The sequence below is a fragment of the Ailuropoda melanoleuca genome, chromosome 11, assembly GCF_002007445.2.
Source record: "Ailuropoda melanoleuca isolate Jingjing chromosome 11, ASM200744v2, whole genome shotgun sequence".
Taxonomy (NCBI): Eukaryota; Metazoa; Chordata; class Mammalia; order Carnivora; family Ursidae; genus Ailuropoda; species Ailuropoda melanoleuca.
In genome coordinates, this window is record NC_048228.1 from 1,183,165 (window position 1) to 1,206,663 (window position 23,499).

Sequence of the window (23,499 nt, forward strand, 5' to 3'; positions counted from 1 at the left end):
GGCCTAGGGGCGGGGCCGCGAGGGGACTCGGGGGTGTAGGTGCGGGCTGGGGCCTGATTCCGGGGCGCGGAGGACTTGATGGGGTTTCCGGCTTCGAAAGCTGATGTGGCAGGTTGGTGGTGAGCAGGGCTCGGGATCCACGGTGACGACGACAAGACAGGCGCCGCTCCTCATCCAGCGGGCTGCCCGGCGTCCGGCTACGCAAGTGCCAACCCTTGACCCCTCTCAGCCGCCCTGCTCACAGAGGAGGGGCCAAGGGAGGCCACACAGCAGAAGGCCAGCGCTGGGAGAGCCCAAGTGCCCAGCCACAGGCCACAGCTGGACTTGAGCTGCGTGCGGAGGGGCAGGGGAGAGGGAGGTGGGAGGAAGGGTGGGGACCTGCTGCGCATCCCACCTGCTGCCTGGCCAAGGGAGGGCAGGGGGCGCCCCAGACCGACCTGAGTGGTACCAGGCCTGGCTGGCTGGGGAGGAGAAGCCCCTTGTCCTTTTGGCACTACAGGGCTGAGGAGCCCCGGAGCCTGTACCGACCTTGCCCAGGAGGGCATCGGCCGGGACAGGCTGCAGCGCTTGGCCTCCCCTCTGCTCCCCTCTGCAGGAGCACAGCCCACTGACAAGCAGCCAGGTTACGGCGTGGCTGTGGAGACTGGCTCAGAGCTCACTGGTGGGTCCGCAGCTGTGGGCAGGCCCCTCCTAGAGGGAAGGCACGGCCTGGCTGGTTTCCAGAGTCCCTCTTGCTACTGGAGCCCCCATGCCCTTTTGGAGCCAAGCCCCTGCCCCTGTCCCTGATTCGTGGAGACAGAGGCTGCCTGAAGCTTCAGTGGGCAGCCCAGGGGGGACCCTTCAGTGGGAGAGTGGGCGGGGAGGGGGGGTGGGCATGTGGAAGACTGAGGCCTTCACAAATTTCTGGTCAACTGCGTTTACCAGTCTGAAACACTCAGCTCCTTCCTGGTCCCAAAGACACCCTGGCCTGTGCGTTTGCACAGACAGACTCAGGGTCCACCGGCACCCAGTCGGCTTTGGTGGAGGCTCCCTTCCCTCGCTGGCCGGTCCCACCCGCCTGCTCAGCACTGCACCTTCCCGGCAGCTGTCCTGCCGAAACTCATGCCTGAGCAGGGCAAGGCCAGAAGTGATGTGACCAAGTGTGTATTGTTCAGGGCAAGGCCAGAAGTGGTGTGACCAAGTGTGTGTTGTTCTGAGCAGGTGGGACCTGGGGCCACCCGGGTTCAGACTCCGTTTCCAACCCTTGGTGCAGCGGCAGGTCCTCCCTGAGGATTTCAGGCTAGAGTCAGATTGAAGAATCGCCAGCAGGTGGCGCGGTCGGCCCATCCGCTCTACCAGGTCAGTGGGTAGAATTTTAGGGGATTAGGGAGTGAGTTTCACCCCAAAGCGTGAATCTGCATCAGAATTCAAGAGGTGGCAGAATGAGTCTGATCTCCTCTGGCAGAAGGGTAGAGGGCCGTGTGGACCTGCGCCAGGCTTGAGGTGGCCGGCTGGAGTCCAGCCCTGGCGTGGGGCTGCCGTCCTCGGGCTGGGCCTGCGGTACGGGGTCGCTCCAGTTTAAACTGAGTGTGCCACTTCCTGCATGCAGTGAGGCCGCGCCACTGGCCATGCTGACCAGGAGCACTGCCGGGCTGCTGTCTGACCTCACCAGCTGTGACTTCAGCAGGTCCTCGGTCACCCACAGAGACCTCTCACATACATTCTGCTATAACCCCCAGACCTCTGTTTTCAGCTCTGTGAAATGGGAATGCTGATAGAATTAGCTGGTGTTTATTTAAGGAACCTACCATGGCAGCACATGAGTCGTCTGGATCACAGGCCACCTTGGAGCAGGAGTGTGACTATCCGCACACAGTGTCCCATGTCCCTCCTTGGGATTCCTGCTCCGGTCCCTCACTGAGGCCTGCTGCATGCCTCAGTCCTGGTCCCTGCCTCATCTCCCACCTCCACCCAGCACCACCCAGCAGCCTACTGGGGAAGCCACCGGTCAGCTGCCAGCTTGTCTGTCCCCCTCTGCTCCACCAGGGAGGCCGGCTTCACCGGGCACAGCCTTCCTGCTTGGGTGGCCGCTGTACCGCCAAGCCTGGCACACATCGGTGCTCAGAAAAGCAGTGCTGGGAGGAAAGAAGAAGGAAAAACAGTGTGGGTCAGCTTGTTGCCCCTGTTCTCACTAAGGTGGTCTCAGCCTGTGACTCCCTCCCCCAATCCCCAGGGCTCAGGGTCCTCCTGTAAGATGCCAGGTGGGGTGCACCCCTGTCCTGGGACTGGGAGTGGGGATTCCCAGGCAGAGATGCCAATGCAGGGGGCAGGATGTTGGGAGACACGGAAAGCTGGAGAAGGCTGTGTGCGTGTCCAGACGCCACACGCTTTGGTGCTGGGCCCGGGTCCCCGATGGAGCAGGTGCCCTGGGGGTGCAGAGCAGAGGTGGGCACTGCTGCCTTTTGTGGGGAGTGGCTTCTGGACAAACCCGGAGAACAGGTTCCTCAACGCTGTGGCTGCCTGGAGGGCTTGGCGGCCCAGGAATGCACCTCACTCTACCGGCTGGCATGGGTGTGCAGCGGCCATGGGGTGGGCAGGGGCTGGGGGCAACTGGGCAGGGGAGGGGAGTCCTGGGTGCAGATGGGCAGCACCTCCAGAACGGAGCCAGGGCTGCACACACTGGGACTCCCACCAGCCCCCTGAGCAGAGGCCTCCTCAGCCAAGGGGTGGTCCCATAGCAGTGCCCAGTGTGGGGGGGGGCTCGTTAGGTGGGGTCAGGACAAGGGGCCGGAGTGCAGAGACTGGGCTTGGGGCTTGGGCTTGTCTGGGAGGTGATGTCCGTGATTCCAGGGCACAGGTGGGTGGCTGGGGACCAGCGTGTCCTTGTGCTGGTCAGGGATAGGATTTTCCTGGCAGACCTGTGCGTCTGGCAGGAGCAGAGCCAGCCTGGCACTCTGGGGGCTCGGGGCCATGGTCAGGGTTTCACAGGAGCCACAACAGGAATCCAAACTTGGGGGCTGAGGAAGGGGTTACCATCATGTGGCAGAGCTAAGAGATCAAAGCTCAGAGAGGCTGTTCTTTGGTTAAAGCAGGCGCCGGGTGAACCCCAGGTCTGTCTGGTCCCACACTTGTACCCTAATGGTTTTGCCTGTTGCTGGGCGGGGGTGGGGTCTCCATGTAGGTGTGGCCATCATCCTGGGCTGAGCTGGTTGGTATGACACTAAGGGCCCAAGGAAGAGACAATTCAGGAGGGCTTCCTGGACTAAGAGGCTTTGCACTGGCAGAAAGAGATGGAGGGCTCTATCTGGACAAGGGGGGGGGGTCATCCTCTCGGCCTCTTGTGGTGCTGGAGAGAGAAAGAAAGGGAGGCAGGGGGAAGGCCAGGCCCCTGCAGGGTGGGGTGTCCAGAAAAGTGAAGACCCATGGACCAGGGAGAGCCCGAGAGAGAAGCCTCAGCCACCCCACGGGCTGGGCAGGGTGTTGAGAGCGGCACCAGTCACCCGTGCACTCCTCTCACTCCGGCCAGGGGAGTGGCCTCCATCCCGGGGTGCGGGGAGGTCAGGCCCTGTCCTGGGGCCATGTCCTGGGTGGGGCTGTGGGCAGGTGGCCACTTCCAAGGGACCGAGTGCTGGAGGCTCTTTGGAGACTCTCCTGGGGCGCCACTGTCCTCCTAGCAGCCTCTTCATCGTGGCGAGCGGGGGATGGGGCTGCTGCGTCTGCACAGCGGTGCGACCCTTGACAGGTCCCCACCTCTCCTGGGCCTTGGTTTCCTCTTCTGTGGTGAAAGGCTGTAGAGACACTCACCTCTCCGGGCCCTGGGAGCCACAGGACACGTGCACAGTGCTGGCAGGCACGGACCCTGGGCGGCCGAGTGGGCTCGGGGTCCTGGGAAGTGCGGCCAGCAGGTGGTAAAAGCCTCCGCCGGCAGAGCAGGGGTTTGTCGGTGCCTGTGCCGGGGAGGTCAGTCTGGGGGGCACTGCTGACCTGTCCCTGCTCTGTTTGCAGCGCAGGTGCTGGCCTGCAGTAGGAGCTCCCCCCTGTGGTAGGGGGAGGGACTGTGTGGGCGGGTGACGCCGGTAGGACAGGTGCTCCTCGGGACCCCCCCTGCCCCTGTCTCTTCCAGGTCAGGGCTCTGTCGGCTGCGGTGCTGCGTCTGTTGCTTTCTGAGCATGGGATCTGCAGATCTGTTCCAACCTACTGACGTCAGCAGCTGCCAAGGGCAATAGCCCCTCCCTCTCCTCCGGCCCCGCTCGGGGTGCACTCCGGTGAGCCAGAAAGAGGCGGAGGGGTTATTGTAGCTTCAGGGTTGAAGAACTGAGGCTATTGAAGGCCCATGACCTGCCTGGTCTTAAATGTGAGAGTCTGGAAGTGACAAGGCCTGTGAGGTCTCCTGTGTGCGGGATGGGGGCTCCTGCTAGCGGCCTGAGTGTGCCCTGGGGCTCTCCTGTGCGCGGAGAGGCCAGTGGGCAGGGGCCGAGGTCTCCAGCCAAAGACTCTGGGTATTCCCGCCCCTCTGCACACTCATTGTGGGGGCCCGTTTATTGGCTATAAACCGACAAACAGGTGTGACCTACCAACACGTGTCACCAAAGGCCAGGGCCGAGTGGGGACCCGACGAGGGGCAAGCCCCCGCTGGATTTGGCGGTTCTGGGCTTGTGGCGGGGCTGAGCACGCTTACAGGTCAGCCCCTGGTCCCTGTCTCACCACCCCTGCAGCACTGAACCGTCTTATCTTGGCTCCAGAGCCTTCAGAGGCCCCGGTCCTTGGAGGAGAGGGTTGTAGGTCTGACCTCGGCACTGGAGGCCCCACGGATTTCACGGGCACCTTGAAAGTGGGGTTGCAGGAACACGGGCGCCCTGTTAGGTGAACGCTGCCCCTGCCCAGAGGGTACTTCCAGGTACCGTCTCGTCCAGGACTGTCCCTCCAGTCTCCCTGCTCCACGTGCCTTCACAGGCGTGATCCCCCTTCACAGTCCTTTATGATCGGGGGAAGTGGTCTGCTGCCTGCTTCCTTAAAATGTGAGCCATGTAAGTGTGGCACTTCTGATGGGTTACTGCGCTGTCCCTGGTTCCAGGAGGGGCTTCAGAAGTTTTCCTGAACAAAGAAAGGAACAAATGACCTCTCATTTTGGGGCCGAGGGCAGGAAGGGGTGCCCCCAAACAGCCGCTCCTGGCCTGGAGGCCGGCAGGCCCTTGCAACCTTGCCCCAGCCCCTCCTTCCTCCATGCTCTGTGGCCCCAACAGACGGCCTGCGGTGCCGTCGGGTGAGGGGAGCCTGGCAGGCAGGACTTTAGGAGGTGTCCCCTCACGCAGTCTCTGCTGGAGACAGTGGCCCAGGTGTCCTCTTGTGCCTGTGGGATAGCACAGCTGTGTCCCCAGGCCATCCACAGGGGTGGGGGCAGTGGGCATGTGTGCATCTCCTCCAGCCTTGCTTGGCCCTGGGCACCTGCGTGGGATCACGGGGGCGGGGGGTTAGCTCATCCAGAGGCTCGGGCAGTTGGAAGAGGCATTCGGGGAGGCCAGGCCAGTGGGCTCGCCTTTTGTCCTTAGTCCCCGAGACCTTGGATTCTGGGAGCAGGCTGGAGGTGGAGGACGAGTCTGTGGACTATGGGTGAAGGTGGGCCTGGGTGCAAGCTTCCAGCCCTGTCCCCTGGGTTGTTCTAGAACCCTGTGGGCAGGGCCGGAAGCCTTGGGCAAGCCCCCAGCGCCTCGATAACATGGGCACCAGAGGGGAGCACAGAACACGGGGCGGGGCAAGGGATGGCCAAGGTGGCTCCCAGCCTCTAGTGGGGCATTTCCCCGCCTGGAGCCTGTTTCCCCCCACCCCTGCCCCCGGTGCAAAATGGGGTGAGTAATGTCCCACTGCTCCTTTTTAAATCACAGCTACTCGCATGCCCATGACCTGTCCCAGCCACCCCCTCTCCTGGGCTGAAAGCCCCCTGACCCCTGTTATTCCTGACTCAGCCTTACCTGGGCCTCCATGTGTCATGGTCCCCAGCACCCCTGAACCCCCACGTCCAGTTAGAGGACACCCCCACCCTGGGCCCGACACCCCTCACCATGCTGGCGTCCTTGCTGTCCAAGGCCCCCCCAGTGTCTGCTCCCCATCCCTCAGTGGTGGCTCCAAGGACAGTCCTCTCTCCCTGCCCTCAGCCGTGCACCCAGCTGCGAGGGTAACACTTCTCAAGACGATACGCTTCCTACCCAGCTTCCTCTCCTTTCCACCCCCACCACACCATGCCCAGGCCTCCCAGGCCTGTGGGCCTGCGTGGCCCTCCTCCCTCGTGGGACCCGAGGGACCCCCTCTGTCTCCCTTGCAGTCTGCTCTGGCTGCCTGCTTTCACACGCCTGCCCAGCCGGCCACCCTAGGTCGCGTGGGTCCTGGGTGTGCCATTGGTGGGCCTGCAGTCACGGGGACCCTCACAGTGAAGCTGCCAGCAGAGGGAGAGGAGACTTCTGATCTGTGCTCCTCCCCCCAGCAGCGGTGTGTGGGAGGCCACAGCCTGCCTCCACGGGGGTGTGAGGACAGTGAGGAGGAACAGGGACAGCTGCCCCCCCGCGGTGGAGGCCCCTCAGCCGAGAGATGAGCTCCTTCAGCTGTGCAGGCTAATCCTTGGAGGACCCCAGGGGCTTCAGACCCAGTTCAGTCGCGCTGGGACTTGGGGCTCCGCACCAGCCCTGGGCCGTGGAGCAGAGGGCCCTTCCTGCCGCACAGCCTTTGCACACACTGTCGCTGCTGCCTCAAGTGCCCCTTCTGCAGAGGGTCCTGCTCACGGCCGAAGCCGGGGCATGGCCGGCCCCGGGCCCCTCTGAGCCCCTTCGTACCCTCCTCTGCTCTGGAGCTTTGTGGCCACTTGGCTGGTGGGTACGGTGCTGTCTCAGGGTCTCTGGCCATGGGTCAGGAGCTCAGTGAGTGCCGGGCTAAGGAGGCAGGGGTGCGGGGACATGCCCTGGGCCGCCTCCTCCCTCCTCCTGCCCCAAGCCTTGACTTACCTCTCACTGTCAGCAGACTCCAGCCTCCACCCCAAAGACCAGCATCTTGTTTGGGCTGCAGGGAGCTGTCGGATGGAGGCATTCGAGGCAGGGTCTCTGCTGTCCCTCAAGGGCCCTGGGCTGTAGGATTCCATTTTAACCACCCCCTCCCATGCTATGGGGTGGAGAACCCCCTTACATCCCCCCTGGAGCTGCTTTTCGGGCCTCGAGTGGCACTTTCAAGTGGAGAAGATGGGGTTCAGGAAGGGGCGGGGGCTCCGGTCTGCTGGTGGGTGTGGGGGCTTCCCAGGCCTATCTCCGTTTGTGGGGTGGAAACCCAGTTCTTTGTGCCCTGCCCCCATGGGGTGTCCTCCTGGTAAAAGCACGGGAAGGCGTCCCCAGGCGCGGGGGTCCCAGGGCGTGAAGACTGGGAGGGGCCTGTGCCTGCCTTCCAGGCTGGGCTTCTCTGGACCCCTGGCTCATGGACACCACGTCTGCTGTCTCCCGCAGGGGAGGGGGTACTCAGCACCCACTTTACGGATGAGGAAACCAAGACTCAGAGAGAAGCTTCTGGGCTGTGGTTTCGAACTGCGTTCTGACCGTGAGACCCCCACTTTCTCAGGAGTCCTCAAGCGCAGAGAGCTGCAGGGACCACTCCTCACGACTGATGGATCTCCGTTTGCCCGTCTGGTCCCGCCGAGATGCGCCCTGGAGGGTGTTCGCGGTTCGTCTTTTGTCTTTGGTGTTTCTCAGCATGGATAGTGTTGTTTTGCCGCAATTTTAAAAAATCAGGAAACGGACCTGTTTCCAACCTGAGCAATTTCTTGGGGACCCCGAGGTGTTTTGTGCAGCGGTGACTGAGCCGTGCGCATGGGCTCGCAAGCAGGCTGGGAGGTCTCCAGGAATTCTGAGAGCTGGTTGTGACACACGGCCTTATTAAAATCGAATTAAACTAATTAAATTATGTAAAACATATAAATTATAAAAAAAAGCAAGGTAATGAACAGTCACTTCTCGCCTCCTGATTAGTCACCATGCTGTTATCTGCACCCTTATCTTGACACCAAGTAGCCCCGTGCAGTCTGCCCCGCGGAAGTCCCGGGGGGATGGGGTGTGACTGCGTTTCCTCCCAGCTGGAAATTGGCTGCCACGGGCATTTTTCCATGGAAATTGGCAAACAGCACCCATCAAGGCTTTTACCCCCAGGGAGCTGGTTGGTAAATCTTGACCAGGACGTTCCTGGTTATTAGTATTAGCTGATATTTACTACATTAGACATGAAAACTAATCACTTAAAACACTCTTGTTGATGCAGTCTTACTAAATAAAAACCAACTGATTATGTGTGAATATAAAGAATATTCCTCATTTTTTGTTGGGGTGGCGTTGAGGTGTGGTATTCTGTTAGTTTCAGGTGCACTCCCGTCCTGCGCGTCACGCCGCCCCCAGCACAATGATGTAATTGCATCTTGCTGACTGTATTCCCCGCGCTGTCCTTTCCATCCTGGGACTTATCTTGCGATTCGTGCCTCTCCATCCTCCCACCTGCCTCCACTCAGGAAACCCCCAGCGTGTTCTCTGTATCCAAGAGTCTGTGTCTTAGCTCGTTTGCTCTGTGTTTTAGGTCCCACAGATGTATGAGATCATATGGTGTTTGTCTTTCTCTGATGGACTGATTTCGCTCAGCATAATAGCCTCTAGTTCCGTCCACGTCGTTGCAGATGGCAAACTCACTCTTTTTTGACGGCTGAGTAATATTCCACGGTGCATAGACCACGTCTTTATCTATCGATGGACACCTGAGCTGCTTCCGTGTCTTGGCTTCTATAAATAATGCTGTGGTAAACATCGGGGTGCTTACATCTTGTCAAGTTAGTGTTTTTGTATCTTTGGGTAAATACCCAGCAGTGGAATTACTGGCTCATATGGTAGCTCTATTTATAATTTTTGAGGGACTTCCATACTATTTGCCATTGTGACTGCACCAACTTACATGAATATAAATAACATTTTATGAGAAATAATCTTTTCCCCCCTCAAACCAAATCCAGTGAGGGGGGTGGTGGTGCTGTGCGTTGTTGCAGGTCTCCGTGGCGCGGGGCCAGAGGAGGGGGCCAGGCTCTGGATCTGCTGCTGCACCGTGGCCACCGCACGCACTGTTGGGGGTGGGGGGGATGCACGCGAAGGACCCCCCCCCCAGCGCAGAGCAGCACGCAGTCGTCAAGGCTGCCGCAGCCAAGCCCAGAGGGAGCGGGGGGCAGAGTGGAGCCCAGCAGCTACGTGGGGTTCTGCTCGCTCGGCCCCGGCAGCCTGTGTTCCCTGTAGTGCGTCTCTCCCCGAGCACGGGTCGGGCTGGAGACCACCGGCTGGCCGGTGGGGGGGGGCGTGGAGGTCCCCAACGTTGACACGTTGGGTTCTCTGTCACGAGTGTCGCCATGCTGTCATGAGGAAAAGCCTTCCGACACTTGGGAGCCATCAGACTCGCAGTGGTGGCTCCGTGTTCTCCAAAACGCTCATTTTTACTCCAGCTTGAATGTTGTCATTGGCAGGAGATCCCACCGCTCTGCTTTTTAGGCGGCGGGCTTGCTTTATCCGGTTTTGAGAGAACGGCTGCCAGATGTGACGCACACCCGAGCCACGCAGCGCAAGCTGGAGTTGTTCTTTCCAGCAAACGCCGCTGCGCGCCCCAGCTGGCCACCACCCCCGGAGCGCCTCCTCCTGGAGCACCCCGTGGCCACGGCAGCGGAGGTGGCGGAAGGAGCAACCCAGCACCGCTTGCAGTTGTGCCTGATCCGTGTGGAGTGTGGTCCGCGGTTGTGCTAATGTGGGAACAGGGAAGAAGACGATTATTATGCAAACACAGCAGACCACGGGCCCCATTCTGGCGGTTCCCCGTGGGAGCCCCACTCTGGTCTCTTGTTCCCGCAGTTCTCACGCAGTGTCTCATTCTTCTTGTGCATCCCCCCTCTGGACGGGGCTGCTGCAAACCTCTTCCCCCCGCCCTTGGGTGCCTGGGGGGTGTTCTCTCTCGAGCAGAGCAGCCGCGTCCCCAGCCGTACACATGTGTCCTGCCTGGCCCCCCACCCTGGGGGGTCGTTCCCAGCCAGCAGATGCCAGTGGAGAAGCAGCCCTGCTGCAGGGTGCTGACACCCGGTGGGGGGGCAGAGGGGTGAAGCGGGAGGACAAGACTGGGGGCAGGCTGGGGCTTGCGTTGGGCCCCTCGGCACTCCTGGAGGGAGCCAGCAGCTCTGCAGAACACAGCAAGGGGGCGCCGTGGGCATCGGAGCCAGCAGGGGGAGGAAGCCCGTGGGGGGACGCGCCAGCCCTCCCTATGGGCAAGGGCAGCGAGGGTGGGCGGGGCACCACAGACTGACACGGACTGATGACGACCACGTCGGCCTCTGGGGGCTTGGTTGGGGGGCATTCTATGGGGGCAGGCCTGCCTGTCCGGGTGTGCGCATCACTCCCTTGGCACTCAGGCTCGGGCTGGGCCACCCTCCCGCCTGTCTGGGCCTGGGCTGTATGTCCTGATTAAACAGGCTGGCACTGGGGGGCAGGGGTCAAGGGGGCCTCTCCACGCTGTCCGCACCACCTGGCCCAGCCTGGCACTGAACAGTGTCATCCACGAGTGCTCGCCTGCAGGCGTGGCCAGTTCCCAGGACTCGACGTTGGCATCTGGGTGGGGTGAGCAGAGGCTGAACACCTGAGACAGGAGGTGCCTGTCCTCACCTGGGGCCCTGCAGGGAGAAGCAGGCTCAGCTGCGGACAGCCCCCCCGACCCACAGCCCCCACCCCACAAGGCTGCTGTCTCGGCTGCCCCTAGACTGTAGGGGGCCCAGCGTGGCTGGAAGTGAGGGGCACCACGAGGGACCCTGGCATGGCTCAAGGGGTAGGGGTTTGTGGTGAGGGGCTCAGCTCACACGGCAAGGTGCAGCGGGCTCATGCCAACGGCTGACCTCATGGTCCTTCACGGCCGTGCCTCAGCTTGCGGTGCGGCGCTGTTGCCTAATTAGCTTCTACTGTGCCAGGCCCGCCGAGCCCCACACCCGGCCCGCGGTTATAGACGTGTCCAGGCACGGATCCTGGGCTCCCATTGCAGCAGGAAGCCGCAGTGCCTGCTCGGGAACCCGGCAGTCGCCGGCTGGGACCGTGGCAGGAGCTTGCCCTGGCCTCGTGGGCTGCGCGGCCAAGGGGCTGAAGCGATCCGGCTGCCTCGGGTGAACTTGGGCCGGGAGACCCCACACCTGCCGGTGAGCCTGGAGCCGGGGCGTCAGGAGGGGTGACCGGGAGCAGAGGGTGGGTCTGTGAAGGGCTGTAGTGGGCCCAGCCTGGTTGGGGGCTGGAGGGGACCCATGAGTCCTGGGTGCCCTGGCCTTTGGGCGCCTGGTGCTCTCCCCATGCTCTTCGGAGGCATAGGACCCCAGAGAGCTCCTGGCCGGTGAATTCTAGGTCTGCCGCTGCTCTTGGAGGGGGTAGGCCAGGTGGAGGCCTGGGGGCTGGAGTATGCCAGGATGACGGAGGGACAGACTTCTGGGGGATTGCAGGGAGCCCCAGAGGCCTGGGCTTCAAGAGAGTCGTGCACTAAGGCCGACCCGCGGGGACCTGGGGAGAGGGGGTGCCTCGGGGAGACTGGGCCTGCCCACCTGCAGTCATGCTTCCTACTTGGGCAGAGCATGGCTCTGGGTGTCTGGAGGGCCCAGTTCTCCTGACGTCTGCCCAGGGCTAGGCCCGGGAGCTCTGTCCTGGGCCCAGTGGCCTTCCACCTCGGCCTGGGCAGCCTCTCTCTGGCCCCCAGGGAGGAGGAAGTCCCTGGAAGGAACCATCTGGGGGTATGAGGAGGAGCTGGATGGATGGAGTAGGGGTTCCGAGCAGGAGAGGAGCCTGAGCAGAGGCTGGTGGGGCTGAGACTCGGGGGAGCTCGAGGAAGTGGGCAGAGCCTGGGACCCTGTCAGGGTTTTGGAGAACAAAGTGGCTCAATCCCCGGCACAGATTGTCAGGTGGCCGACGGGGCCCGAGCCCAGGGCTGGGGGTGACGGTGCCGTGGGAGCCGGGGCTGTGGCAAGGGTGGGGGACAGCGTCCTCGGGCTGCTCCTGTGCCCCAGGGCCCCCACCGTGGCCCGCAGCAGGCAAGCACCTCCTTCCCAGCCGAAGGTGCTGGCGGATTTCTGCGAAATGATGCCTGTTTTGCCTTTGAACTTCACGGAGCTGTGGAAAAGTCCCAGCACCGACCAATGGTCACACTTTGGTGCTGGAGCCGTTGCTATGGTGACCGGCCCTCACCTGGGTGGGCTGTTGATCTCTGGGGTGGTGAGCCGGGCTGCCCTACAGCAGCGCCCCCGCCATCCCACCCCATGTTGGCCGGGACGGCCGGCCAGGTCTCACCCGCCCGCTGCCCTGCCCTCTCTCTAGGTGTGCGATGACACATAGGCCCAGCCTCTACTCCAGAGGGGGACGCCAGGGGCCCCGGGGACAGAGGGACCTTGGAGCACCTTCGTCCTGCCTCCAGCGGGTGGCCGGCCCCAGCTGGTGACGCAGACCAGCCCCGCCTTTCGCCTGCTGCCCCCACCGCAGAGAGCACTCGGCCTCTCCGTGATGGCTCCCCCTCCAGAGGACCCAGGGCCCCATCCGGACAGTGGACTGTCTTTCCTGAACATCAATATTCTGCCTGTGGGTGAGTGAGGCCTCTGGTCAGACACGGATGTGGCTCTGAGTCCAGCTGTCGCACTGGGAGAAAGAGCTTCCCCGGAACAGGTGGGCTGCTGTGGGCAGAGGGCCCAGCATGCGATGCCAAGAGCACTGGTGTGCCCCTGTTCCCAGAGCACAAGGATGACATGTCTTTGCTGGTCTTTTTCCAAGATGGGCTCAGGTGGCCCCACCCGAGTTCCCTGGCTTCCCCCTAGCTGAACAGGAACTGTGGCAGCTCAAGTGTGTCCAAGGGGCCTCTCTGTGGCTTCTGGCCAAGGCAATGCAGGCTTCCTTCAGGGCTGGGCCTGGGGTGGGAGACAGGGACTGGAGCAAGGTCACTTGGCCAGTCCCTGCAGCCCTGGGTGTGGCCTCCCCTCAAGGGCCAGAGCAAGGGGTGGCATAGAGAACAGACTTTCCTTTTAGGAAGACAGCTTCGGGGCTGCCGGCTCTCCCGCCAGCTCTGTCCATCGCAGTCAGACCCCTGGGATCCTGCGCCAGCTCGGGGGTTCTCAGCACAGCTGGGCTCTGCGTCCAGGGGGGCTCTTGGCGTCGCTGGGCCTGTCCTCTCTGAGCTTTCCTGTGACATCTGTGGTCTCGGGAATAGGCTAATGCCTGGTTTGGAGCCTGCTATCTCCTCTCCCAGCTTCAGAAGTATGGGACTGTCACATGCGCACTGTGAAACGCTCGCATCTTAGGTGTGTGGCTAGATAAGGTCCTGCCACGGGAAGCGACCACGGAACAACTGCCTTATATTTGTTCTCGGCACTTCGGCTCCCAACACTGGGAATCACGCAGGTGTATAGGTGTGCAGGTGAGCCTGGCCAGGTGTGAGAGCCCTGCCCGAGGGCAGGGTGGGTGTCCGCCCTCCCCAGCAGCACAGGCTCGCCCATAGACACGGGCTCCAGTGTCTCCTGCTGTGTAATTTGCTGCGGGCCCCGCCAGAGACGATCTGCCCACGTGGAAGAATTACACATCACTTGGGTGTGAGCCTGCAGGCTGGGCCCAGGCTCTCAAAGAAGCGAGGGGCTATCCCCTGGGGTCCCAGGGCAGTTGGCTGCCACGTCCTGAGCATCCGGCATGGTGGGCAGAGTCCCAGTCCGGGCTCAGGCCCTTCTGGCCAGGGCGGAGCTGCTACCTCAGGACTGGGGTCCTGCCAGCCCCTGGCTCGGGATTTGGGGTTCGGGAGTGCGAGCTTGGAGCGCCAGAGCCCCGAGTGCCGCTGGCTCTCCTGCTCTTGGCTCTGAGCACCAGCGGGTCAGCCTCCCCCGCCGGTGCAGCCCGTGACTCCTTCTGGCTCTTCGTGGGCAGATGTGGCCGCTGGTGGGACCCTGACTCAGCAGTCCCGGGAGGTGGGGGAGCAGAGCCAAGCGGGAGGCCGTCAGGGTGAGGCCCAGCCGGCAGGGCTCTGCGGGCCTGAGGCAGGCCTGCATCTCAGGGAGGCGGTGCATACACGTGGGTACACGTGGGTGTATTCGCACATGCTCTCCCAAGGCTCTCTGCTGCTCGCTCAGGGGTTGCCCCTCAGGGTAGCGGTGGTGGAAGTGCGCATGGGCAAGCGTGCGTGGCATGAGTTGGCACGCAGCCCATGAGGGTCTGTGCACGTGTGTGTGTGGAGTGGGCTGCGTGTGTGCTCTGTGCGCCTCTGTGCCCCGAGGGGCTGGACCTGTCTTGTTCTCCCACATTCCCCAGACATGCCCCAGCAGGTCTCCTCCACTGAGGGGGCACGTCTGCTCGGAGGCCCACAGCCCCCTGCCCAGGCTCCGGGGCTGCTGCTCGGCTCAGTGTGGGATGGACACCCAGAGGGGGTGGCTGGAGCAGAGGCCGCAGAGCCCAGGCAGGGGGGAAGCAGTGGGAGCCGGGGGCCGCGGGGAGGAACGGGCTCCACCCTCGGACTGCTGTCCCCTCCTGTGCTCCCTGTCCCTTGCCTGTCCCCACCTCACGCTTTCTGTCCCCCACTGGTGCTCCCTGTGCTCTGTGTCCCCCTCCACGCCTGGCTTGCGGGTGCCGATGCAGATGAGACAGGCCCTGTGCTTGGTTCTGGGCCAAGGGCGGGGGTAGGGGTGCTTAGTCCAGCCCTGGAGGTCCTTCTGGAAGGCTCCCTGGGGCAGCGCCACTGAGCAAAGGGAGGTTTTCCAGCAAGAAGGCAGGAGAGGCCCTGGGGCCCTGGAGACAGTCTCCAAGTCTGTGGGGCGGGCCATCGTGTCCTGGAGGCTATTCGGGGACAGTCAGTGGTTACGGGTTCTGCCTCCCTGGCAGCTGGGAGTGGGCTTGGGACTGACGGAAGTCTGGGTCCCATGACCACAGCCCCTGCCTGGCTGATGCCAGCTCTGTCCCAGAGTGAGGGTCAGAGTGGTGCCCAGAAGGTGTGTGACTGGGGTCTGCTCTGGGGCCCTGGCCTCTTGGGCTTTGGGACCTGGGTCAGTGGCCTGTGGAGGCAGCACCATAACCCGGCTCGGTGCCACCCCCAGCCACCATGTCCGCGTTGGGGTGCAAGCTCCAGGTGAGGAAGTGAGTGTGGCCTCAGCCCCTCAGCCCACTCGTGGCGGGAGGAGAGCACCTTGCTTCCTGCTGGAACTGGGTGCGTGGACCAGGGCTGGGACAATGTCCAGAAAGCGGCCGCCCCCACGGCAGATTGCTTACCCTAGTCCTCTGTCCGTGGTCACATGTTGCAGTTGGAGTGGCTGGGTCCTGTTCTGAAGGTGAAGGGTTGGGGAGACGGCTGTGAGCTGATCTCTGGTGTTCTGAAGATGAGGGTGATGAGGGCTGAGGGTGCCAGGCACAGTCTCTGGGAGGCCTGCGGCGACAGGGCCCTTCCGGGGGGCAGTGCAGACCTGAGCTCCCTAGTCTGGGTTCCTGCCTGGTTCCGACAGCACACGCACCAGGCTGTGCAGGCGGCCGCCNGGAGCGCCTCCTCCTGGAGCACCCCGTGGCCACGGCAGCGGAGGTGGCGGAAGGAGCAACCCAGCACCGCTTGCAGTTGTGCCTGATCCGTGTGGAGTGTGGTCCGCGGTTGTGCTAATGTGGGAACAGGGAAGAAGACGATTATTATGCAAACACAGCAGACCACGGGCCCCATTCTGGCGGTTCCCCGTGGGAGCCCCACTCTGGTCTCTTGTTCCCGCAGTTCTCACGCAGTGTCTCATTCTTCTTGTGCATCCCCCCTCTGGACGGGGCTGCTGCAAACCTCTTCCCCCCGCCCTTGGGTGCCTGGGGGGTGTTCTCTCTCGAGCAGAGCAGCCGCGTCCCCAGCCGTACACATGTGTCCTGCCTGGCCCCCCACCCTGGGGGGTCGTTCCCAGCCAGCAGATGCCAGTGGAGAAGCAGCCCTGCTGCAGGGTGCTGACACCCGGTGGGGGGGCAGAGGGGTGAAGCGGGAGGACAAGACTGGGGGCAGGCTGGGGCTTGCGTTGGGCCCCTCGGCACTCCTGGAGGGAGCCAGCAGCTCTGCAGAACACAGCAAGGGGGCGCCGTGGGCATCGGAGCCAGCAGGGGGAGGAAGCCCGTGGGGGGACGCGCCAGCCCTCCCTATGGGCAAGGGCAGCGAGGGTGGGCGGGGCACCACAGACTGACACGGACTGATGACGACCACGTCGGCCTCTGGGGGCTTGGTTGGGGGGCATTCTATGGGGGCAGGCCTGCCTGTCCGGGTGTGCGCATCACTCCCTTGGCACTCAGGCTCGGGCTGGGCCACCCTCCCGCCTGTCTGGGCCTGGGCTGTATGTCCTGATTAAACAGGCTGGCACTGGGGGGCAGGGGTCAAGGGGGCCTCTCCACGCTGTCCGCACCACCTGGCCCAGCCTGGCACTGAACAGTGTCATCCACGAGTGCTCGCCTGCAGGCGTGGCCAGTTCCCAGGACTCGACGTTGGCATCTGGGTGGGGCCTGAGCAGAGGCTGAACACCTGAGACAGGAGGTGCCTGTCCTCACCTGGGGCCCTGCAGGGAGAAGCAGGCTCAGCTGCGGACAGCCCCCCCGACCCACAGCCCCCACCCCACAAGGCTGCTGTCTCGGCTGCCCCTAGACTGTAGGGGGCCCAGCGTGGCTGGAAGTGAGGGGCACCACGAGGGACCCTGGCATGGCTCAAGGGGTAGGGGTTTGTGGTGAGGGGCTCAGCTCACACGGCAAGGTGCAGCGGGCTCATGCCAACGGCTGACCTCATGGTCCTTCACGGCCGTGCCTCAGCTTGCGGTGCGGCGCTGTTGCCTAATTAGCTTCTACTGTGCCAGGCCCGCCGAGCCCCACACCCGGCCCGCGGTTATAGACGTGTCCAGGCACGGATCCTGGGCTCCCATTGCAGCAGGAAGCCGCAGTGCCTGCTCGGGAACCCGGCAGTCGCCGGCTGGGACCGTGGCAGGAGCTTGCCCTGGCCTCGTGGGCTGCGCGGCCAAGGGGCTGAAGCGATCCGGCTGCCTCGGGTGAACTTGGGCCGGGAGACCCCACACCTGCCGGTGAGCCTGGAGCCGGGGCGTCAGGAGGGGTGACCGGGAGCAGAGGGTGGGTCTGTGAAGGGCTGTAGTGGGCCCAGCCTGGTTGGGGGCTGGAGGGGACCCATGAGTCCTGGGTGCCCTGGCCTTTGGGCGCCTGGTGCTCTCCCCATGCTCTTCGGAGGCATAGGACCCCAGAGAGCTCCTGGCCGGTGAATTCTAGGTCTGCCGCTGCTCTTGGAGGGGGTAGGCCAGGTGGAGGCCTGGGGGCTGGAGTATGCCAGGATGACGGAGGGACAGACTTCTGGGGGATTGCAGGGAGCCCCAGAGGCCTGGGCTTCAAGAGAGTCGTGCACTAAGGCCGACCCGCGGGGACCTGGGGAGAGGGGGTGCCTCGGGGAGACTGGGCCTGCCCACCTGCAGTCATGCTTCCTACTTGGGCAGAGCATGGCTCTGGGTGTCTGGAGGGCCCAGTTCTCCTGACGTCTGCCCAGGGCTAGGCCCGGGAGCTCTGTCCTGGGCCCAGTGGCCTTCCACCTCGGCCTGGGCAGCCTCTCTCTGGCCCCCAGGGAGGAGGAAGTCCCTGGAAGGAACCATCTGGGGGTATGAGGAGGAGCTGGATGGATGGAGTAGGGGTTCCGAGCAGGAGAGGAGCCTGAGCAGAGGCTGGTGGGGCTGAGACTCGGGGGAGCTCGAGGAAGTGGGCAGAGCCTGGGACCCTGTCAGGGTTTTGGAGAACAAAGTGGCTCAATCCCCGGCACAGATTGTCAGGTGGCCGACGGGGCCCGAGCCCAGGGCTGGGGGTGACGGTGCCGTGGGAGCCGGGGCTGTGGCAAGGGTGGGGGACAGCGTCCTCGGGCTGCTCCTGTGCCCCAGGGCCCCCACCGTGGCCCGCAGCAGGCAAGCACCTCCTTCCCAGCCGAAGGTGCTGGCGGATTTCTGCGAAATGATGCCTGTTTTGCCTTTGAACTTCACGGAGCTGTGGAAAAGTCCCAGCACCGACCAATGGTCACACTTTGGTGCTGGAGCCGTTGCTATGGTGACCGGCCCTCACCTGGGTGGGCTGTTGATCTCTGGGGTGGTGAGCCGGGCTGCCCTACAGCAGCGCCCCCGCCATCCCACCCCATGTTGGCCGGGACGGCCGGCCAGGTCTCACCCGCCCGCTGCCCTGCCCTCTCTCTAGGTGTGCGATGACACATAGGCCCAGCCTCTACTCCAGAGGGGGACGCCAGGGGCCCCGGGGACAGAGGGACCTTGGAGCACCTTCGTCCTGCCTCCAGCGGGTGGCCGGCCCCAGCTGGTGACGCAGACCAGCCCCGCCTTTCGCCTGCTGCCCCCACCGCAGAGAGCACTCGGCCTCTCTGTGATGGCTCCCCCTCCAGAGGACCCAGGGCCCCATCCGGACAGTGGACTGTCTTTCCTGAACATCAATATTCTGCCTGTGGGTGAGTGAGGCCTCTGGTCAGACACGGATGTGGCTCTGAGTCCAGCTGTCGCACTGGGAGAAAGAGCTTCCCCGGAACAGGTGGGCTGCTGTGGGCAGAGGGCCCAGCATGCGATGCCAAGAGCACTGGTGTGCCCCTGTTCCCAGAGCACAAGGATGACATGTCTTTGCTGGTCTTTTTCCAAGATGGGCTCAGGTGGCCCCACCCGAGTTCCCTGGCTTCCCCCTAGCTGAACAGGAACTGTGGCAGCTCAAGTGTGTCCAAGGGGCCTCTCTGTGGCTTCTGGCCAAGGCAATGCAGGCTTCCTTCAGGGCTGGGCCTGGGGTGGGAGACAGGGACTGGAGCAAGGTCACTTGGCCAGTCCCTGCAGCCCTGGGTGTGGCCTCCCCTCAAGGGCCAGAGCAAGGGGTGGCATAGAGAACAGACTTTCCTTTTAGGAAGACAGCTTCGGGGCTGCCGGCTCTCCCGCCAGCTCTGTCCATCGCAGTCAGACCCCTGGGATCCTGCGCCAGCTCGGGGGTTCTCAGCACAGCTGGGCTCTGCGTCCAGGGGGGCTCTTGGCGTCGCTGGGCCTGTCCTCTCTGAGCTTTCCTGTGACATCTGTGGTCTCGGGAATAGGCTAATGCCTGGTTTGGAGCCTGCTATCTCCTCTCCCAGCTTCAGAAGTATGGGACTGTCACATGCGCACTGTGAAACGCTCGCATCTTAGGTGTGTGGCTAGATAAGGTCCTGCCACGGGAAGCGACCACGGAACAACTGCCTTATATTTGTTCTCGGCACTTCGGCTCCCAACACTGGGAATCACGCAGGTGTATAGGTGTGCAGGTGAGCCTGGCCAGGTGTGAGAGCCCTGCCCGAGGGCAGGGTGGGTGTCCGCCCTCCCCAGCAGCACAGGCTCGCCCATAGACACGGGCTCCAGTGTCTCCTGCTGTGTAATTTGCTGCGGGCCCCGCCCAGAGACGATCTGCCCACGTGGAAGAATTACACATCACTTGGGTGTGAGCCTGCAGGCTGGGCCCAGGCTCTCAAAGAAGCGAGGGGCTATCCCCTGGGGTCCCAGGGCAGTTGGCTGCCACGTCCTGAGCATCCGGCATGGTGGGCAGAGTCCCAGTCCGGGCTCAGGCCCTTCTGGCCAGGGCGGAGCTGCTACCTCAGGACTGGGGTCCTGCCAGCCCCTGGCTCGGGATTTGGGGTTCGGGAGTGCGAGCTTGGAGCGCCAGAGCCCCGAGTGCCGCTGGCTCTCCTGCTCTTGGCTCTGAGCACCAGCGGGTCAGCCTCCCCCGCCGGTGCAGCCCGTGACTCCTTCTGGCTCTTCGTGGGCAGATGTGGCCGCTGGTGGGACCCTGACTCAGCAGTCCCGGGAGGTGGGGGAGCAGAGCCAAGCGGGAGGCCGTCAGGGTGAGGCCCAGCCGGCAGGGCTCTGCGGGCCTGAGGCAGGCCTGCATCTCAGGGAGGCGGTGCATACACGTGGGTACACGTGGGTGTATTCGCACATGCTCTCCCAAGGCTCTCTGCTGCTCGCTCAGGGGTTGCCCCTCAGGGTAGCGGTGGTGGAAGTGCGCATGGGCAAGCGTGCGTGGCATGAGTTGGCACGCAGCCCATGAGGGTCTGTGCACGTGTGTGTGTGGAGTGGGCTGCGTGTGTGCTCTGTGCGCCTCTGTGCCCTGAGGGGCTGGACCTGTCTTGTTCTCCCACATTCCCCAGACATGCCCCAGCAGGTCTCCTCCGCTGAGGGGGCACGTCTGCTCGGAGGCCCACAGCCCCCTGCCCAGGCTCCGGGGCTGCTGCTCGGCTCAGTGTGGGATGGACACCCAGAGGGGGTGGCTGGAGCAGAGGCCGCAGAGCCCAGGCAGGGGGGAAGCAGTGGGAGCCGGGGGCCGCGGGGAGGAACGGGCTCCACCCTCGGACTGCTGTCCCCTCCTGTGCTCCCTGTCCCTTGCCTGTCCCCACCTCACGCTTTCTGTCCCCCACTGGTGCTCCCTGTGCTCTGTGTCCCCCTCCACGCCTGGCTTGCGGGTGCCGATGCAGATGAGACAGGCCCTGTGCTTGGTTCTGGGCCAAGGGCGGGGGTAGGGGTGCTTAGTCCAGCCCTGGAGGTCCTTCTGGAAGGCTCCCTGGGGCAGCGCCACTGAGCAAAGGGAGGTTTTCCAGCAAGAAGGCAGGAGAGGCCCTGGGGCCCTGGAGACAGTCTCCAAGTCTGTGGGGCGGGCCATCGTGTCCTGGAGGCTATTCGGGGACAGTCAGTGGTTACGGGTTCTGCCTCCCTGGCAGCTGGGAGTGGGCTTGGGACTGACGGAAGTCTGGGTCCCATGACCACAGCCCCTGCCTGGCTGATGCCAGCTCTGTCCCAGAGTGAGGGTCAGAGTGGTGCCCAGAAGGTGTGTGACTGGGGTCTGCTCTGGGGCCCTGGCCTCTTGGGCTTTGGGACCTGGGTCAGTGGCCTGTGGAGGCAGCACCATAACCCGGCTCGGTGCCACCCCCAGCCACCATGTCCGCGTTGGGGTGCAAGCTCCAGGTGAGGAAGTGAGTGTGGCCTCAGCCCCTCAGCCCACTCGTGGCGGGAGGAGAGCACCTTGCTTCCTGCTGGAACTGGGTGCGTGGACCAGGGCTGGGACAGTGTCCAGAAAGCGGCCGCCCCCACGGCAGATTGCTTACCCTAGTCCTCTGTCCGTGGTCACATGTTGCAGTTGGAGTGGCTGGGTCCTGTTCTGAAGGTGAAGGGTTGGGGAGACGGCTGTGAGCTGATCTCTGGTGTTCTGAAGATGAGGGTGATGAGGGCTGAGGGTGCCAGGCACAGTCTCTGGGAGGCCTGCGGCGACAGGGCCCTTCCGGGGGGCAGTGCAGACCTGAGCTCCCTAGTCTGGGTTCCTGCCTGGTTCCGACAGCACACGCACCAGGCTGTGCAGGCGGCCGCCTCTCGATGCCTCTGGGGTCATGATGCCAGGCAGGCAGGGCTAGAGCCAGGCCTGTGGGATTGGGCTGGACACACACAAAGGGCAAGCCCGGCAAGGCCGCGGGGGCTGGGGGTGGGGGTGCTGCGCTCCGCTGGCCACCTGGTCACAGACCCGCACTCCCTCCGGGGCTTTGGAGGCTGGAGTCTGTCCTCCGGGAGGTGAGGGGCCTGGAGCACCAGGTTCATCCATGGCCCCCAGGTGGCGTGTGTGCAAAGGAGACTGGCCAAGGGCTGCTCTGAAGGAGTTGGACCGGGGGGGGGGCACCCCAGGGAACACCTGCCGTCATGGGAGCCACCCTGGATGCTTCCCTGGGGTGCTGAGCCACCTGGCTGCTCCTGAGGCTGCGACTCCTACAGCCAGGTGGGGAGGGGCCGCTGCGCAGGTCTTTTGTCTTTGGAGGGGGGTCCAAGCGGTGGCTTCCTTTCTCTCCGCAGTGCACAGAGGGGGTGTGGCGGGAGAACCAGGAAGATCTGCCCCAGGGGCTCGGTGCCGGGGCCCGTAGCAGGCTGCGCTGGCCCCTGTCTCCAAGAATGGGCCATCTGGGGTGGCCGGAGCTTTGTGGGCAGAACAGAGGGCGAGCAGCCCCAGGGCTCACAGGCGGGGAGGCTGGTTTGAGCTGCCCCACTCCACGGCCCCACCCGGCATGCTGAACCATCGAGCTGGGGAGTGTCCTCCTTTCCCTGTGCCCCGTCCAGTCTGAGGCCCGGGCCTGGGCCAGCCTTGTGCTGAGGTGTCGATGGAGCACATCAATGCTCAGAGACATTCAGTCACTCACTCAAGCTCACGCAGCAAGGTTTCCAGAGGGGGTCCAGCCTGGGGGGGGGTCACAAAGAGGGTCACCCCTGTGGGGTGAACACAGTCATAGTGTTGGACCCCACTGGCCAAGGGACCAGAGATGGCCGGGTGTCTCGGGCTGAGAGCAGCAGTCCTCCCTGGTCCTCTCTGGGCCTCCCCAGGGCTTGGCTGGGGCTACTGAGGTGCAGCTGGGCTCAGAGCTGACCAGACCTGCTGCCTTCCAGTCCCCGCGGGCGCCCAGGACGGGGAGGCTGGAGTGCGCGTGCAGGCCTGTGTCCCTACTGAGCCGGGCTGGAGAAGCAGCGGTGGTTGCAGCCTCTGAGCCGTGAGGCTGGGGGAGGGGAAGCAAGTGCTGTCCACAAGGCAGGAGCAGGCTGTGCGGACCTTCAAAGTGTGTTCAGATCCACTGCCTCCCCCTGGGACCCCCCACCAGCTCTATGTTGGTATCTTGCTCGTATTTATTTCCTGACTATGAAAGCAAGAAGCAGAACTTGCTCAGAGCCGGTGCTTTGGAAAATACGGGAAAACGTGGAGAAGAGACGGGATCTGCCGTCAGCATCATAGGCACCTGCTGGGAGGCTCTGCGCATGCGGGTCTCTGTGCTCCCGGGCACCGCGCCCCACCCGGAGGAGTCCTACCTGGGGCTGGGATGCGGCCTACGTTCCCTTCAAACCCGTGACTTTTCTTCTGGAGCCTGATTTTTAACGGCCGCCCTACAGTCTGGTGCCGAGTGTCTAGGAAACCTGGAAGCACTCACTGTCGCAGATAATGTAACCGGGTCCGTGCCCCTGGCTGTTTCCTCGGGGGTGCGTGTCTTCCATCCAGGGGCACCTGACGGGTGCGCAGAACCCTTTGAAGCTCCGGGTTCCGCCGGTTCAGCCTCGTGCTGAGCGTCCAGCCCGGCAGGGGCCAGAGCAGAGGCTGTGGCCTCCCTGCTGCCTTCCCAGAATCTGCCCTGCCTGCAGCCGACCTTACCCCGGGGCTGGGGCATGCACGCACCTTCGCGGAGCTCCGCGAGTGGGGAGAGTGGCCACGGCTCCTGGACCGTGCCTTCTCTGTGCTCCTTCCCTCCCCAGGCAGAGCCATGCTCCCCTGGCCAGTCTTGAATCCAGGGAGCGGCCTGGGTCTGGGAGTACCAGGAGTACATCATGCCCTGCGCCTGAGTCCGAGACAGGGAGCGGGCAGTGCAAGCACCCAGAGCACATTTGCATCGGTCTGGGGTCCACTCACTCGCGTAGACACCGTT

General features: G+C 63.7%; 1 protein-coding gene and 1 long non-coding RNA gene across 3 annotated transcripts in view; both read left to right on the forward strand.

The window, feature by feature from the left end:
* The first annotated feature begins 27 nt into the window (after positions 1–27).
* On the forward strand, positions 28–8,435 carry LOC105239827. Of its 2 annotated transcripts, none has more exons than XR_002143745.2 (3): positions 28–661; positions 1,201–4,244; positions 7,461–8,435. It is a non-coding gene; the product is annotated as an uncharacterized LOC105239827 (long non-coding RNA). The 2 variants fall into 2 exon arrangements; XR_004628786.1 differs by having other exon boundaries at positions 28–1,338; positions 4,103–4,244; positions 7,461–8,430.
* An 8,509-nt stretch (positions 8,436–16,944) lies between these two features.
* Positions 16,945–23,499, forward strand: part of PLCH2 (phospholipase C eta 2) — a 64,662-nt gene continuing 58,107 nt past the window's right edge. Inside the window, exons 1-2 of the mRNA XM_034671596.1 lie at positions 16,945–17,083; positions 18,243–18,504. Coding sequence (XP_034527487.1) covers positions 18,426–18,504 — 79 coding nt within the window. The 5' untranslated portion in view covers positions 16,945–17,083; positions 18,243–18,425. The remainder of the gene's footprint in view (positions 17,084–18,242; positions 18,505–23,499) is intronic.